At 44.9% G+C, this 17,730-nt stretch overlaps 1 protein-coding gene across 4 annotated transcripts in view; it reads left to right on the top strand.

The window, feature by feature from the left end:
* The window catches only part of SLC36A2 (solute carrier family 36 member 2), a 73,929-nt gene that overhangs the window by 36,581 nt on the left and 19,618 nt on the right, over window positions 1-17,730 (top strand). For 3 of the 4 annotated variants that reach the window (XM_079916086.1, XM_079916084.1, XM_079916085.1), the window contains 4 exons: window positions 9,845-10,010; window positions 13,210-13,300; window positions 13,921-14,009; window positions 14,559-14,654. In XM_079916086.1, coding sequence (XP_079772212.1) covers window positions 9,847-10,010; window positions 13,210-13,300; window positions 13,921-14,009; window positions 14,559-14,654 — 440 coding nt within the window. In that variant the 5' untranslated portion in view covers window positions 9,845-9,846. Of the gene's footprint in view, window positions 1-7,289; window positions 8,443-9,844; window positions 10,011-13,209; window positions 13,301-13,920; window positions 14,010-14,558; window positions 14,655-17,730 lie in introns of those variants that run through there. The other variant, XM_079916083.1, reaches the window with a different exon arrangement.

Below are 17,730 nucleotides of genomic sequence, written 5' to 3'. Positions count from 1 at the left end.
CTGTATTCCTTTGTTCGCTTAAGATCATTAGTTACTGAGAACTATTCAAGGACAAGCATTGCAGCCAGGCTTAGATCACAAAATTAGTGCAGGAAAGAAAGTGGGGCATGAGAGGGTGGTCACATCCCACCCAGGTCTCAGGCGAATCCCTAGGATGGCTGCTGAGTATGGGTTCTTGGCTCAGCACAGGAAAGAATTCAAGGGTGAACTGAAGTGAAAGAAGCCTCATTCAGGGAGATACACACTCCACAGACAGAGTGTGGGCCACCTCAGAAGGCGAGAGGCCAATATTAGCCAGTCTTGACCGCGTACAAAACTTTTCTTGGGTTTCCTTTCCCACAAACCTTCTAAAACTTTCTTTTTCACCTTGAGATTTTGTCCTGTGTTTTCCCTTTCTTTGTCTCTCTCCAGGACAAAATTACTTTCTCTTAGCAAAATGCATTTCCATTCCGTATACCTTTTCCTTTCATATAAAAGTGTTTTCCTTATTTTCACTTAATTTCTAGTGAAAACCAAGAAGGAAGCAATTATGAACTGTCTTTTACATTAGCGTTCTATAGATTGGTAAACTTATAAATATTATTTATGATTTTTTTAATGTGCTATTTTTATAGAAAAAATTCACTGTAGCACCCTGGTGCTACACTGAAATTTCAGTCCTAAATATCTTTAACTTCTCTTTAAAAGGAAGCTTATGTTCAGTAATTAATGTTTCAGTATCTTATTTGGGAATGATCTAGATATTTAATGTTAATATTTAACTTCCATCATTTAACTTAACTTAGCAAAACTCTCAGGTTTCAAGTTACCAAAAATCTGGAGAAAGTTAATTTTAAGTAGACATACCATAACATGTAAGTATTCTTAAAGAGATCACCTGAAAGCTCTTACCCCATTTATATCTATTTAATTCACTTGTTCCCAACAATTATGTTTAGATTACCCATGAAACTTTTATGAGACATTAGGCCAACTCAGCCATCATTCTAAGCTATTTTTCTTACCAGTGAATTTTATTTATTTTAATTGATCAATTAATTAATTAATATTTTATTTTTGACTGCGTTGGGTCTTTATTGCTGCACGCAGCCTTTCTCTAGTTGCAGCACGCGGGGGCTACTCTTCATTGCAGTGCGTGGGCTTCTCATTGCTGTGGTTTCTCTTGTTGTAAAGCACGGGCTCTAGGCGTGCAGGCTCAGTAGTTGTGGCTCGCGGGCTTAGTTGCTCCGTGGCATGTGGGATCTTCCCAGACCAGGGCTCAAACCTGTGTCTCCTGCACTGGCAGGCGAATTCTTAACCACTGCACCACCAGGGAAGTCCTTACTGGTGAATTTTTTTTTTTTTTCTTTTTCTTTGTGGTACGCGGGCTTCTCACTGTTGTGGCCTCTCCCGTTGCGGAGCACAGGCTCCGGACGCGCAGGCTCAGCGGCCATGGCTCACGGGCCTAGCCACTCCGTGGCATGTGGGATCTTCCCGGACTGGGGCACGAACCCGTGTCCCCTGCATCAGCAGGCGGACTCTCAACCACTGCGCCACCAGGGAAGCCCCTTACTGGTGAATTTTATAAGAGGGATAATATAACCTTATTTGACTTTTAGTAAACCTGTATTAATTAAACCAACAAACTCTAATAACAAATATTAACTTAATATTGAATATTTCCTAGATCATGTGAACTTGAAATTCATTTGGGTTAGTTTCTGTTACATTTACAAATATTTAATTTGTAAGCACTTTTAAGTCAGTTAAATAGAGCTCTTTTATAAATTTGATTTGATAATACTATCTGAAGGTAGAGACATATCACATGTATAATGGACACACAGAATATAAACAGACATTTTCAGAGATCTCATAGCTTCATTTTAAAACTTAGTCATGAATCAGGTATTAATGATACAGTTTAAACTTACTAGTTTATAAATAACCGTTGGAATAAGTTAAATTTATTTGCTTAGATGACTAAGGCTTTTTTACTATTTGTGGAGAAGACTTTTTAATTTTATTTTTATTTATTTACTTTGGCTGCTCCAGGTCTTCGTTGTGGCACACAGGATCTTCACTGTGGCATGTGGGATCTTTAGTTGTGGCATGCAGACTCTTAGTTGTGGCATGTGTACTCAGTTGTGGCCTGTGGGCTTAGAGCATCCTGCGGCATGCACGCAGCATCTATTTCTCCAACCAGGGATTGAACCCAGGCCCCGTGCATTGGGAGCGCGGAGCCTCACCTACTGGACCACCAGGGAAGTCCTGTGGAGAAGACTTTCAAGGTTTGTATTTGTTCTTAATAAATCTTTATGGAGCCTGTGAATTAAGATTTGGGGTGAGGGAGACTTTCTAGCAGTTTGAGTTTTAAAACCTTCTTTTTCCCTTTTTTTTTTTTTCCCCCTTTGGTTTCAGGTTCTATCTGATTGAGCTAATTAGGCTCAGTCTCAGGTCATTGTGGGCTATATTTACATTTCTGATTTGTATAGATTTGCAAGACAAAGATACCTGCTTTTAATTCCCCCAAAGAACTGGTCTGCCACCTAAATTATATCAGAAGATTGATTTGCTAGACTACATTTTCCTTAATTTGATTTTTTTTTTAATATCAGCAAGTATATTTCCCACTAAACTGAAAATCAAGGGCTCTGCATTCTAGAACTTTAGGATTCAATTTATTATGTTTCCAGAAGTTCGCACAAAGCATTCAACAAAGGCCCACTTTCTGAGTGCACAAGTTAAACCCAGAGCAATTTACCCTAGGGGAAAAAAGTCTCCATTATTGCTTTTATTATCCCCTGAATATTAGCCCCCAGTTTTTACTTCATATTGTGTGGACTCTGGTAACTCTCTTCGTTTCTTTTAGTATTTTAATTAATATTGATTGGGGGGCAGATTTATACGCCTTGTCTTCTAGTACCAGGAATATTGTGCAAGTATTCCCCAGTGAGACATAATGTCTATCCCACAATATAATTAGGCAAAAGAGATGTAACCATTTATATAAAGCCCATCAATTTTTATCAACTTTCATCTCAATCCTATTAACTCTTATACCTTTAACTTTAGCTTCCATTAGGACCCATTAACAAGACTTGGTCTTACAAGGAGTCTCAGAAACTTTCATTTTTATCCCCTGGCCATTTTATCCATTTTTGTGTAAAAGGCTTTGGGGTCCACAGTGATGGGTTGAGCCAAGGGACTCAGGCCCTTTTGTCAATCTTGTAACTTGATTAATTGATCTAACTGTTGCCCCAAACAATTGCTGCTCAAGTATCTCAGTGTAATTTTCTTCCAGCCTTATAAATTTTTTTGAACTGGGGTAAATAGAGCAGACCTGTTTGGGTCCCTTTAATGTTGGGGGGGAATGCTAATAGGATCTCTTTGGCTCATCCAACTTTAGGTGGTGTTGTATCAAAACCTTTGTTTTAATCCCATCAATTCATTTTATTTATCCCACTGCTTAATAACCATCTAAAGATTTCTGTCCTGTTGGGAGGAGTACTTTTAAAATTTCCACCTTTTTGGGGAGAAGGCTCTTGACTTTCTCCTCAGCTTCTTCTTTGTTAATCAACTTAATTAACATTAATTAATCTAATATTTTTATTAGCATCTCTAAGACCCATTGAAGGGAAGCCAAGACCACAAATAAGGCTTCCTAAACCACTTTTTGTTTGTTTAATTTGTTTTAAATTAAGGGTGTTCTTAAGGTTAGCTTCTAATTTGGTCTTTCCATGGTACCAATAAAACAGCTATTTATAAGAGAACTCTCTAAAAATTTACCAATTTAGAAGTTTCTCCAACTTAAAGGGTCCATTGTCTGGCCATCGATGAGTAGTATTTTAATAGCAACTCAAACCAAGACGACACAAGAGTCATCCTCAAGAGAGAATTCAGAGGATGTGTTACCGAGTCCAGGCTCGCTCTGCTCGCCACACGACAGGCCAATACATCAGGAGACGAGGTGTTGAGGCAAGGAATAGGGACTTTATTTGGAAAGCTGGCAGACCGAGAAGATGGCAGACTAGGGTCCCCCAAAACCATCTTATCAGGGTCTGGATGCCAGTTTCTTTCTTTTTTTTTTTTTTTTTTTTGCAGTACGTGGGCCTCTCACTGTTGTGGCCTCTCCCGTTGCAGAGCACAGGCTCCGATGCGCAGGCTCAGTGGCCATGGCTCATGGGCCCAGCTGCTCTGCGGCATGTGGGATCTTCCCGGACCGGGGCACGACCCCGTGTCCCCTGCATCTGCAGGTGAACTCTCAACCACTGCGCCACCAGGGAAGCCCGCCAGTTTCTTTTATAGAACAGAGAGGGAGAAGAGGTGAGGAAATAAAGTAAAAAGGCCATTTATCTTGCAAAATAGGAGGGGATCTGTTAATTTCTTCTTTTCTGCAGCCATTCGCAGGTGGGTAGGGTCAAAATGTCTCTGTGAGCTGAGCAAAGACACTTTGGTACCCTGTGGCAGGATGCTTACAGCCTTAGACAGTGATTATAATAACAAAAGCAGTGAAAAGTTAAAGTAAAACAAACAGATCCAACATGGATTCAGAATTGGCTCTTCCCTGTTACAGATGCAGCCTTCACAAAGATCCAGAAAGTTTACTCCCCAAAATAGTCTAAGAAAGTAAAGGCCTGCATTGTAGAGGCGATGCAACAAAGGCGGAGATGACAAAGGCTCCTTATGGGCTGGGACCCCTTCTGATAAATTTCCCTGGAAATTGGCACAGTTAAAGAGACTGCTCAGAATCCCAGTCTATTTGACTGACTGCCAAATGTATGTGTACGTTCTGGACGGCAGAGACCAAGCTCTCCAAACACAGAACAAAATGCCTAAAAAGATCAGTTAGAACATTTACATCTTAAAGGCATGGGGAGAGAAGTGCAAGTTTCTCCTTTACTGGGGAAAGAGGAAGCAGCAGGAGGCAAAGGTGATGAAAGAGAGAGAGAGAGATGGCATCTGGATCAGGCAGTTCATATAAAAGAGGATATGAGGGAGGAGCAGAGAGTGAGGCATGGTTAACATTAGCAACTTTTTAAAAATTCTGATGTTGTTTCAAGCAATTTTTTGGTTGGTTTCCTACAAAGAAGTTAGTTTATCATTTCCTCTTCCAGAAGTTTTTAAATACCAATCAAAATAAGCATTCCATTCAGTCTGCTCTTTAACTGTAGACACACACACAAAAATTAATTTTGGAACGTGAAAAGAGCCCCAATTTGGCCATTTTAGGTTGAGGTTTCCTTTAGTATATTTTCCCCAATTAAGTAAGCATTTGTAAGTATAATTTTCACAGGTAGCATACATGAACCAAGCTGGGTGTTAGCTGGAGGTTGGCAATCTGTTGCTTCTTTTTTTTTTATTTTGAAATGTTTGTTTCCCATTCTGGGTTGGTTTGTCAGGATGAACTGCTACAGATGATTGTGTGGTGGGCCAAGGTGCTGTCTGTGAGCTTAACTCCTCTAGGTGTCACCCTAGAGTCGTTTCAGCTCTTTTACATGTCTTGGCTTTTCCCTTTGGCAATCTAAGACCTCCGTGGTTGCTCAGATCACTGAGTGGCCAGCTCTTATACGTGGTTCCCCAGAGGAGCAAGTTTTTTAAATTAAATAACTGGGTTTCCCTATGGGACTGCTACCTGGTATGAGGACTTGCCTCCACCACTCCTGCAAGTTTCTCAGTTGCCTGAGAAAGCCATTGCTGGCCAGGAGGAGATGTCCCTTTTCTTCTTCAGAGCTGAAAACTCTCATGTAACATTTTTACTTTTATTCTGACAAACTCAATTAAAGTAACCAATTCGAGGGAAAATAACAGGCCAGTCTCCTACCTAATCACTCAGTCTGAACCTACTCATTGTTTTTCAACTGGGGCAACCCAGGTACCTCTTCTTGAAACTAAGTTCAAGGAAGACCTACTCCTCACAGGGAGGGGTTTATCCACCACCAAATAAAACTTAGGATCATCAGCCAATAACGGGAGATCCAGGACCCGGGAGAGACTCAACCAAATTCATCTGGAATCACTGACGAGGCAGACAGGCACAAGGGGCGTCTGCTAGTACCAAGACTCTGGACCCTCATAGAGTTCAAAGGAGAAAAGTCTTCTCTGAATCCTTTCATGGTCACCAAAACTGTTGACTGAAAGAAAAAATGCACAACGTAAAAGTTGCAAGTTAAGTTTTATTCAGGGACCTTACTGAGGACTGTAGCCCAAGAGACAGCCTCTCAGATACCTCTGAGGTATCTTATCCAAAGAGATAAGGGAGGCGCCAGGATATATGAGTTTTTCTGCTGGAAAAACAAAAAAACACATAGTCAAGCATCAAAAGATAATCACAAAGAACACACATCTCAAGCTAACAATTTTAGTGTTTTTCTTTGTATGGGAAGATGCAAGCATCTGAGTTCATTGAAATTATTCTTTAGATATGCATTTTAGCTATCTAGAGCCAGTCAAAGAACAGAATGCTTCCTGAATTTCCTTCAGGGTGAACTGTCAGTGGGCGACTGCAGTGGCTAATGGCCTAATCCTTGCAGAACTGGAATGGCAGGCCCTAAAATTCATTTGGAAATTTGATTGATGCATGAAACCCCGAAGTCTTGAACCACATAAACTATGTACATGGGAGGGTTTTGTTTTGTTTTAATTCTAGAGTTTCTACTATGCACTAGGGATATAAGGGAACATGGGAATAACTAAACTACAGCTTCAGAGACTTGGATTCAAATCAGAGCCCTGCCTTTAGGCAAGTGAAGTAAACTTTTCTGAGCCTCGGTTTCCTCATCTAATGAGGATAATAAGAGTGCCTACCTTATGTAACACACTTAGTCTAGAGCTAGGCACATGTGAGTGTATTATCATTTTTATCTAGGCAACAGGAGAGCCATAGTAAACAACCACAGGCTATGAAAAGGTGGCTGAGGAAACAAGGATGGGGTAATAAATTCCACCTGAGTATTGGTTTCATTGTTGTTTTTGAAGTCCCTAACTTCCAGCCCAAAAGAGTACTTGTGTTCATTTCCACCAGATTATATTGGGTTGGCCAAAAAGTTCATTCAGGTTTTTCCGTAACATCTTACAGGAATCCGAACTTTTTGGCCAACTCAGTACAACCTCAGGCAAAGCATTCCCCGGCTGTCTGCCTCAGTTCTCTAATCTATTAAAGAGGGGCAATTCTTCCTAGGCCATAGAGTAGTGGAACTCAAACTCTGGTCAGTGTCAGAACCACCTGGGGAACTTGGTAAAAATAGAAAGGCTCGAATTCTCCCTACTTCAATAAGTCTGGGTCTCTGTGTGCTTTACTATCTCCCCAGGTGATTCTGATAACACACCAACTTTCCAAACTGCGGTAAAAGAATAAAAAACACAAGGTTCTCTGTTTACTTTAAAGGGTCATAAAGATTCTCATTACTTAAATCCCATTTGTTCCACCTTCTATGGAGAGGTCAGGCAGTTCAGGCTGTCCTCCCATAAGTTGTATGTGCCCCAACCCAAGAGGAGCTGGACCTGCGTCTCAGCATCCAGTGGGAATGAAAAGCACAGGCCCTGGGGTCCTCAGTCCCTTGGAGGCCCTCTATAATCTAGTACCTATTTCACCAGGGGGGAAAGGGGAGCAGTACCTTTCCCAGGATCACAATGGTAGAGCTGTAGTGGAACCCAGAGCTACAGATGCCTGGACCGGTGCTAGATGGGCTTATTTTGGAGGCTCTCGTCCTGGAAGAATCCCTCTTGCCTGCTGACAGGTGGTACAACAAGCTGGAAGTCTGCAGGCAGTGCCCTGCAGGTTTTCTTGTAGGTGATGATATCTGGGAAGGGCCCCAGCCAAATTCTAATATTCCAGCAGCCCTGTTCCCAAAAGCTTGAAGATTAACTCAGGGTTCTTCTCCAAACCTGGAGAGGAAAGCAAGAACTAGTATTTTTTTTTTTTTTTGGCCACACCACATGGCTTGTGGAATCTTAGTTCCCTGACCAGGGATTGAAGCTGGGGCTACCACCACAGTGAAAGCGCCAAGTCCAAACCACTGGGCAACCAGGGAAGTCCCAAGAACTATTCTTTTTTTTTTTTTTTTTCTTTTGCGGTACGTGGGCCTCTCACTGTTGTGGCCTCTCCCTTTGAGGAGCACAGGCTCCGGACGTGCAGGCTCAGCGACCATGGCTCACGGGCCCAGCCGCTCTGCGGCATGTGGGATCCTCCCGGACCGGGGCACGAACCCGCGTCCCCTGCATCTGCAGGCGGACTCTCAACCACTGTGCCACCAAGGAAGCCCCCAAGAACTATTCTTATATCTGAACATCTCAAGACAATCTTATTTACTGATCTTGTTGCCTGAACAAGAATAAAGAACTATCGGTGGATGAGATCTGAGATAAACATCACATTATGGAATCTCTGCCGCCCCACAGGCCAGGAATACTGCCACGTAAATGGTGCTGGACAAGGGAATAGAGGATGTTTCTCAAACCACAGTGAGTGTTTCAGTTGATTCAGGGCAAGAAACTTGAAGAGTGGGGCAAGGATTCAAACCAATAGGTCAGTGTAGTGGTCAAAGCCTCAGCCTTCAGAGATAGAAAGATCTGACTAGGGTAGAGTTTGGGCTCTGCAGAGGATTTGCTGCGGCCTTGGGCAAGCTATTCTTTACTTCCCTGAGCCTCAGTTTCCACATCTGTAAAAACAAAATAACAGTGCTACCCAGAGAAGTAGACAGGCTTTGTGGAGTCTGAAGCTTATACCACTGGGAAGGGGATTGGGGGTAGCAGTAAGGGGTGGAGAGCGCCTCTTTAAGAAAAAGAACACAAAATTACAAATTCAAAATTGCATGTAGGACCTTGGAAAGGGTCCCGTGTGAGGGAGGGGCCCAGACAAATCTGTCCTGAATGCTACCAGTTAGCTGTGAGACCATTTAAATAAAGCTCGTGGCACATGAGATGATGACGTGGGGAATGGTGTGTCCTGAGTAAATGCTATGATTTTGAGGGAGGAGGAAATTTTGGCCCATTCATCTGTCACTGAAGCAGAGATAATGACAGAGAACGGAAACCTCCAAAGCCTTCTTTAGCTGCAGAGTTCTGTCCTGACTGCCACATGTGACCTTAGGCAACTCACACCCCCTCCTGAGGCCAGCGCTGGGCTAAGGGTTGAACAATCTCTGCCTCTCCATCCCTTTGCAAAAGAATCCCCACTCCTCTCTCCCTGGAGCCTCACAGAAGCTAAGAAGCAGTTCGAGGTGAGTAAGTGCTCCTTTTTTTCCAGCTTAAGAAAGGGAGCTCCCAGAAGGATGCCTTAGAGCAGGCATGCAGCCAGTGAGAAGCGGAGCCCCTGCCCCAACGGAGGTGGCAGGGCGGGATAGATATTCTCTTGGATGTAGAAATAGGTTATTGGCTAAAAAGCCTGACGCGTTGGGCTCTCGTCCCTACTCTGTCACTTTTTTAGCTATGTGACCTTAGGCAGGTCCCTTTAGTTCAGAGCCTGATTTCCTCATTAGTTAATTTATAGGACTAAGTGAGAAAATATAGGTAAAGCACTTAGAAGAGCATCTATCCCTCAGTGAAGTGATTAATAAATAGTAGTTATCAAAATGATCGGTGTCGTAGTCGCTGTTGCCGTTACTGTTGCTAGGTAAGCGGGGATGACTCCCTCCGCAGTGCCCTCCCCTCCTCTCCTCCTCCTCCTGGCCATTGCTCCTCTTCCACTGGGCTTCTTCGGGGCAGGAGGCGCACCCTCCGGCGGAGGTGGGCGGGGCCTCGTTCCCACTTGGCCAGCGCCTGCTAAGGGCACAAGCTGCCGCTGAGCTGGGGTTTGCACCTGACTGGACACCTTCCTGCTCAGTGCAGACCCCACCATCACCGGGAGCCCTCTCTTTGTGAACAGCCATGTCCATGACAAAGAGTGCCGGGGGTCCCCAGGGAGCTGTTGACCTCAAACTGGACCTCAAGCCCTCTTCCGAAAGTGCCAAGAAGTTGCAGAACAAGGATTCCAGTTTCTTGGATGGAAGCCCTTCTGAGTCGCCGGACTTGGAAACGACCAAGGGCATAACGTGAGTGCTCTTTTCTGCCATCCCCAGTTCTGCCTTCCAGCCTGGAAGCTTGCAGTGGCAAAAACCCTGAGGCGGGTGTGTCTGACCCCCAACCCATCATGCAGCCTTGGGGAAACCAGAGCTGCAAAAGGTACAGTCAGAGACTGAGTCAACTTGAGAACGTAAAGGGGCAGGAGGGGAGACTGTCAGAAAGCCCTTAGAATAGAGTGATGTAGCCCCCAGCATGTGCAGGTGGGGAAACTAAGGCAAGTTACCCCAGGCCACGCACTGGCTCATTGGCAGGATGGGGGCTGGACTCCAGTGCTGGCCCTAGAGTCTGTCTGTCTGTCTGTTTGTTTCTTTTTAATTGAAGTATAGCCCTAGAGTCAGTTTTGCTCCTGGCCAGTCCTGATAATGTCCGGGAGAGGGGCAGAATCCCCAGCCTCTTGGTGGAGAAGGTGACACTTGAGCTAAGACCACAGACAACCAAGCATTGCCTCCTTCCTGCAGTTACCCGGGCCTGTACTTCCATTGACAACTGCAGTGACAACATCAAAAGCACAGTATGTAGAACAGTCTAGTTTCTTCCACCTCCCTGGGGTATGTTTGGGGGGAAGTGGGGGGGGTCACTCATGAGGCTTTCAGACCGTGATAAGGAGGGGTGTACTGAAAGAGTTTCGGCAGGAAAGCCAAGCTCCAGCTCCCTCCGCCTCCACCATTCAAGCAGCGTGGCTAGTTCACTGAGGAAAATGAGTGGGGCGACTGGCTGGCGTGGTGGTCAGGTTCCGCAGCTTGATGACAGAAATGTTGACCCTGTCGGTGTAGTAGAAAGGTCACTTGCATCCAAGGTGTGAGTCTGCTCCTTCTTTCTCGAAGCTTCAGTTTTCCCCATATGCAAAATGGGGACACATTGTGAATTTAAGGAGGTTGCCTGTGGCAGTTACATCTGAAAGGTTGAGTGTTGTGTGGGTCGGGGGAGAGTGTGCAGCAAAGAGGGAGAAAGAGGCAGGCAAAGCTCCTCCCACTGCCACCCTGTGGGACCATTCAGGGATGGACACAATGACTGACGTTGTGACCGGGTTCACTTGCCCCAGGACTAGTCCCCCAGGGTTGCTAAGAATTCAGGATCCTGAGGGTGAGATCTCCAGGCCTTGGGGCCATCCACTGCTGAGGTGGGCTATTTCTCCATCGGAGGCCTTGAGGGAACCAGTCCTGAACGGTTGGGTTGGAATAGTGACATCTTATGGAAAAACCCGAACGAAATTTTCGGCCAACCCAATAAGATATGGTTTGATGGCAACTTTAGCTACTTAAGAATCAAAGAAAGAAAGCAAGTCAGAACTAGCTCCTGGCTTGGAGGGAGGTAATAAACAGGTTGGGTAAGCATGGTACCTATGGAGTTAGCTCACCGGGGTTTGAATTCTCACTTTAGCTACTTACCAGCCTGAGCAAGTGACAGAACGTAGTACTCTAGTTTCTCCCCTGTGAGATAACAGTTGGCTCCTTCCCAGGGTGGCTGCAAAGACAATTTGTGCAGGAAGCCCCCAAGCTTAGTGCCCGTAAGCCGACTTCTGTGACTACAGTGACGTTCCGAAGTCACCAAAGGAGTTAAGGCTAGAACCCAGGTCTCCTGCCTCCCAGCCCAGTGCTTTGCACAGCTCACCACATTATTAAGTTGTCTGAGTGGCCCAAAGTTAAATTCAGATCTCCTAAGTCCTTTAGTTAGAAAGTTCCAAGTGACCCTTTGACCCTAGTTGCAAAACAAGTCCATCATTGGAGGGCCGTGGGGTGCAGTGCTCAATCAGCGATGTTGACACCCACAGGGAGAGAGAAAGGGACGCAGAGACTCTCCACCCTCTTTCTCCCACACTTTTTCTCTTTAACCCTTAACAAATAAATGGGCAGATCCTCAGGAAGCTAGAGGATTCAGGGATTAATATAAAGAACATTTATATTAATCCCTGAATGTTTGAGGCAGTTCTTCCAAAAATATTCCTCCTAACATTCATAGAGGCTCAGCAAAGTGGACATGTTGCCCAAGATAACACAGCTAGTTAAGTAATAGATCAAACCCATGCCCCCGAAGTAGAGGCGTGGAGTCTTAACCACTGGACCACCAGGGAGGTGCAGCCTTGGGTTTTAATCCCTGGTTTGTCCAACCCCAGAGACCAGGCTCCTTCCATAATACCTCTGCTGTTCTTCATAGTAAGTCTCTTCACTTGGAAGGCTGTCATGGGGAATTTCCAAGGTTTCTCAAGTTATAAATGTTAACCCGATACTCAGTTAAACCTTGTCCAGGTAAAAAGAGGTGTAAAAGTAGGTTGTTTAGTTAATTCACCACCAGAGAGGATACCTCCCTAGAACTTTACCCCGGCTGGCTTAGACCTTGTCTTCTGGACCACCTTCACATCTGTCTTAAAAGTCTGAGTGTTGGGTTTTGTTTTTGCCGGAGGTAGGAGACTTGCCATTCCCCAGTTTGATGTCCTGACCTGAGGGAAAAAAAAAATCCCTCTGGAGCCCAAACCCTAAACAACCCTGTCCCAACAGACCCCATCTGGGGACCAAGTCATTTGACCTCTTCATTTGTCACAATGATTTCTCTTTGCTGCCTGCCCTTTCTCCTTTTCGCTGAGTTCAGTCCTATATCTGCTACCAGTATTATGACCTTGGGCTGTTCGCTGCCCTCTCTGAGCCTTATTTCCCTCAATTATGAAATGGGGCTGTCCCTTTAACCCATCTCTCTGGGCTCCTTTCCGAGAGGCAGTCCAGTAAAAGTGGGATGAAGAACAAAGACTCTGAGGCAGTTCTGGGTTCAAATTCTGGCTCCCCAATATATCCTTAGGTAAGTCATTTTTTAAAAATCTCTATTCCTCTGTTTCCTCATCTGCAAAATAAGGGCAATAACCTGCTTCCTTGTCTTGACAAGAGGATTAAATGAGATAATACATGTAATCCTTAGCATAATGTCTGTTATATAGTAAGTGTTCTAATGGCATATATCGAGTGTTAGCTGATAAAACCAGGACAGTTCTGGGCAAACTGGGATGGTTGGTCATCCTACACGAGACCCAGAGTGCCAGCAAAGGCCGTGGAGACTGAAAGACAACCAGGAGCCCACCTATCCAGCTCAGCTCAGGTGTGGGCACGCTGGGACAGAATGCCTGTTGGATCTCCTCACCTCTGCACACCCATATGCTCATGTCTTTTTCCTCTCCTTTAGAGCATTCCAGGCCTTGGTTCACCTGGTGAAAGGTAACATAGGCACAGGGGTCCTGGGACTACCCCTGGCTATGAAGAATGCAGGCATCCTGGTAAGAGGGGCTGCCACAGGTGGGGCCAGTACAACTGGATGGTAGCAAGGAGGTAGGAGGACAGCCTCTAAAGGTTTTTAGTAGCCTACAGTGAGCAATCTTTCTGAAAGGCAGCTTGGTCCAGACTTGGAGTCTAGATATCTAGCCTAGGTTTGAGTTCTGACCCTGCCACAGACTCTGAGTGGCCTCAGCAAGTCAGTTGTCCACTGTCTGGGCCTCAGCTTCCTCCCCTGTGGAATGCAAGGGTTGGACTATCACTAGTTTTCCAGCTGTGCTCTCTAGAGCACTCGCTCTCAGGGGCACCTCAGAGGCCACTAAGGACCGCAATTCTGAGCCCTTACTCCTTCCACAATACCCCATTGTGATTGCCTTTTGCACTTTCCCAGAGTACGACTTGAGAGCATCTTTGCAAGAATAGATAACATTGTAAGTCAAGTATACTTCAAGAAAGGAAAAAGAAAAGAAAGAATCGCTGTTACTGCTGAAAAGGGTTTGCAAACCAGTTTGCTAGAAAATTCTTTGAGTTTGGAATATTATCTGCACTACCAAATCTCTCCTGGCCGAGTTATTCACAAGTCCATTCTCTTCTCTCTTCCCTTGCCCCTTGGCCCTTCCTCCAGGTGGGCCCTCTCAGTTTGCTGGCCATGGGCTTCATCTCCTGCCACTGTATGCACATCTTGGTCAGGTGTGCCCAGCGCTTCTGCCACAGGTGAGGAAAACACCGTCCTCTTGTCACTTCCTTTGGTACTTGGTTCTCAGGGACATCCCAGAAGCATCCCACATATAACAAGAGTTCACTTCTTAATTTCTTCCAACAAGGCCAAGAAAAAGAGAAAAGCATTTGGGGCAGGGACCTAAATGCAGCTCTACCACATGACTCATTAGGTGATCTCAATCAGGCCATTGTGCTTATCTGCTTGGCTCATCTATAAATTGGGCATAAACAATCCATGCCTAACCCTGCCTCGGAGAATTGTCATGAGGATCCAGTGGGATCAAGGGTATGAGAACTACTGTACCCATGCGAGGTGTGTATTATTACCCATGTTATACAGTCACCATCCCACTTGACAGGTAAGGAAAACAAGCCACCGAGGAAATAGCACCAGGTGTCAAAACCTGAACTAGAACTTGGGTTTCTGCCCCAGTGTTCTTTCCGTTCTAGCTGGGTTCTGTCTTGCTATGTGTCTCCTGACTTTTCAGTATATTAACTTAATTTAAACTGCCTCTTGGTAACTGTATGCAGTCTCTCCTGCAGACTTAACAAGCCCTTTATGGACTACGGGGATACGGTGATGCATGGACTAGAAGCCAGCCCCAGCACCTGGCTCCGGAACCACGCACACTGGGGAAGGTACCTTGTTTTTGCTTTGCCCAAAGTAGGGAAGACATGTGGCTGTCAGGGATGCTCTCTTCCCTGGACAGTTGGCTCGTGTAACACAGAACGCTGGACTTCACATGAAAGGGATTCAATGGCAGTCTTCCTGATCCAGCCCCACTCCTTGTATATACAGGGTTCTCATTCCTTTGCTATGCAACTTGAATATCATTCACTTTTTCATTAAACCACATTTATCTAGTTGCGACTGTGTACCAGGCCCTAGAAATACTGTGGGGAACAAGGCAAACAAAGCTTTGCCTGTGCAGAATCCATAGTCCAATGGGAAACACAGACCTTAAACAGTTTAGGACACAGTTACTTAATAGCCACTGGGATAAGTACCATGAAGGAAAGAAGTACTAGTTGCTACCAAGTAGGTAAGGAGATGTACGTAGGTTCAGGTAGGCTTCCTAGGATGGAACAGTTGAGATGAGTTCTGAAGGAAGGCATTCTTAGGAATGAGGAATTACCTAGGGAAAAGTGGGCAGGAGACTGAAGGGCCTTCCAGGAAGAGGAGCAAGCTATGAGGTCCTGAAGCAAGAGGGAGTATGTGACAGTTTCAGGTAGCTTGAGGGTAGATAGGGAGATGATGCTGAAGAAGGATCCAAGGGCCCAAACAAGTTGTACATTTTAGACCCTCTTCAAGGTCTTGTTCTTTTCTTAAAAGCAACCAGGAAACCATTGGAGGGTTTTAATCAGAGGCTTTCCTGTTTTAATCATATTTGCATTGTCTGAAGATCTGTCTGGCTTCTGTAAGGAGAAGAGATTGTAAGGGAGCAAGAATAGACTTAGACCCATGAAGAGGCTGTTGACAATGTCCAGGCAGGTGACAGTGATGGCTGGGTCCAAGCTGGTGGCAGTGGGGATGGAGAAAAGTGAATTTGGTCATGATTTGGGCCCCAGAGTTGTGGGGAAAGGAAAGAAAGAGTCGAGGTTGACTCAGGCTTCTGATGACTTCTGTTTCGCGTATTCAAGCAGAGATGTCAAGTGGGTAGTTATATGTATAGGTTTGAACCTGTCTTCATGCAGGAGACACTGAAGTCATCAGCTATGATGCCAGGGGACAGAAGAGGTCTCTTAGGGAGAGAGTATATAGTGAGAAGAAAAGAGAGAAAAAGACCAAGACGTTGAGGGTTCCTTGGTGAGCTGAAGTCTACCTCCTGCAACCTCCACTTTTTTGCTTTTGGAGATGATGGAAACAGTCAACGCCTTCTGTCTCCTGGTACTTGGGACTAAATCTACCCTTTTGTCTTTGTTTTCCCACCTCTCCCCACCCTGTCTGTCTACTCTTTTCTACTCACCTCTAGATTATCAAAGTCTCTCTTGAACTGTGATGCCCCAAACTGCACTACCTGAGGCGTGCCTTGCTCATGAGCATCATGGGTCTGGCACGTCTCTTGACCCAAAGCCCATTCACATACTGAATTAATAAATTCAGCCTATGAGCAGACTAGGAAGGCTATGGGATGATTTCTAGTATTTTCCCAATTGTGTGACCCAAGAGGTGGCTTTTGCCTGTCGCAATGCGTCAGATCCTTCTACCTATTGTTGGGCATGTAAGGTAGATTTTCCTGCTCTATTTAGGAATTTCACTTCACTAATTATCTCCTCTCCTATAACTTGAACTTCTTTTTTGAACTATGGGCTCTTCCTCTCAACATTGAAATGTGTTCATGTATCTCCATCTTAAAAATAATAAAATAAATTAATAAAGCCTCCTGGACCTTACACCGTCCTCTATCTCATATTTATTATCTGATTATTCAACAGATATCTATGAATACCTGCAGTGTGTCAGGAAGTGCTTTAGGCAGTGGGTTTACTATGATGAACAAAACGGGCACCTTCAAGACTGGAACTCACACTCTAGCTTTATGAAAGAATAGCCCACCCTCTAATTTTACATCCATACACCCCATTCACACCTCCTTCATGGATCACCTGGCTTTCCTGTCCTATACTTCTACTGAAGTCCTTTCCATCAATGTCCTAAAGGACCTCCCTATTGTACCTTCTTTGCCCTAGAGAACCTCTCAGCAGCAGTGGGTACAATTGACTGTTCTCTTCTTCAGACATTCTCTCTTCACTTGGCTTCTGTTAAACCCTTTTTCATCCTAGTTTCCCACCTACCTCTCTGGTCATTGCTTTGCAGGCTTCTTTGTTTCTGTCCTCCCTTTAAATGTTGGTGTTCTCTAGGGTTTGGAATGCTGCCTTCTCTTCTCACTCTGCACACTTTCCAACGCTAATTTGCCTTCTCAAGGCTTTATCCATCACTGACAAATCAACATTTCCAGACCCCAATATATGGTTGTCTCCTGAATGTCTCCTGTAGGAACCTCAAGCTCAACAATACAGGTACTGAATGTGCCATTTCTTCCTCTTCCCGTAAAACCTGTTCTTCCTTCTGAGTTTTCCAGTTCATTTTGTTGTCCAAGCTAAAAACTTGTCACTCACCTTAAGTCACTTCCTTTTTCCTTCCCCTAGATGTAGGTAGTCACCAGGTTCTGTAAATTCTAGTTCCCTAGTATCTCTTAAAATGCTTTCAGTTCTCTCACCCTAACAGCTACGTCTTTGTCCAGGTGGCTGCCATCTTTCACCTCCATTATCTGGTCTTCCCATCCTCAGTCTTGCCCGCTCCAATGGACTCTCCACATGGCAGCTAGAGAAATCTGCCTAATCCCTCTGCTGAAATGCTTTTTCCTCACTACTTCTTCACCATCTGCCCCTCCTCTTTATTCCTTTTTTCTTCTCTCACTCTCTTTCTTCCTCTTCCCAAGGGACTCCCGCTCAGGTATTGGTTTTTTCTAAGAAGGCTGTCTGCTCTTTAATTCGGATAAAATGCCCTTTTTACCATGGCCCTTAGTACCATATTATTATTTTTTTTATTTATTTATTTCTGGCAGCACTGGGTCTTCGTTGCTGCATGCGGGCTTTCTCTAGTTGCGGCGAGCGGGGGCTACTCTTTGTTGCAGTGCACGGGCTTCTCACTGCGGTGGCTTCTCTTGCTGTGGAGCACAGACTCTAGGTGTGCAGGCTTCAGTAGTTGTGG

This window comes from Stenella coeruleoalba (assembly GCF_951394435.1).
Source record: "Stenella coeruleoalba genome assembly, chromosome: 3".
NCBI classification, from domain to species: Eukaryota; Metazoa; Chordata; class Mammalia; order Artiodactyla; family Delphinidae; genus Stenella; species Stenella coeruleoalba.
This window is presented reverse-complemented; position numbering and strand designations above follow the sequence as displayed.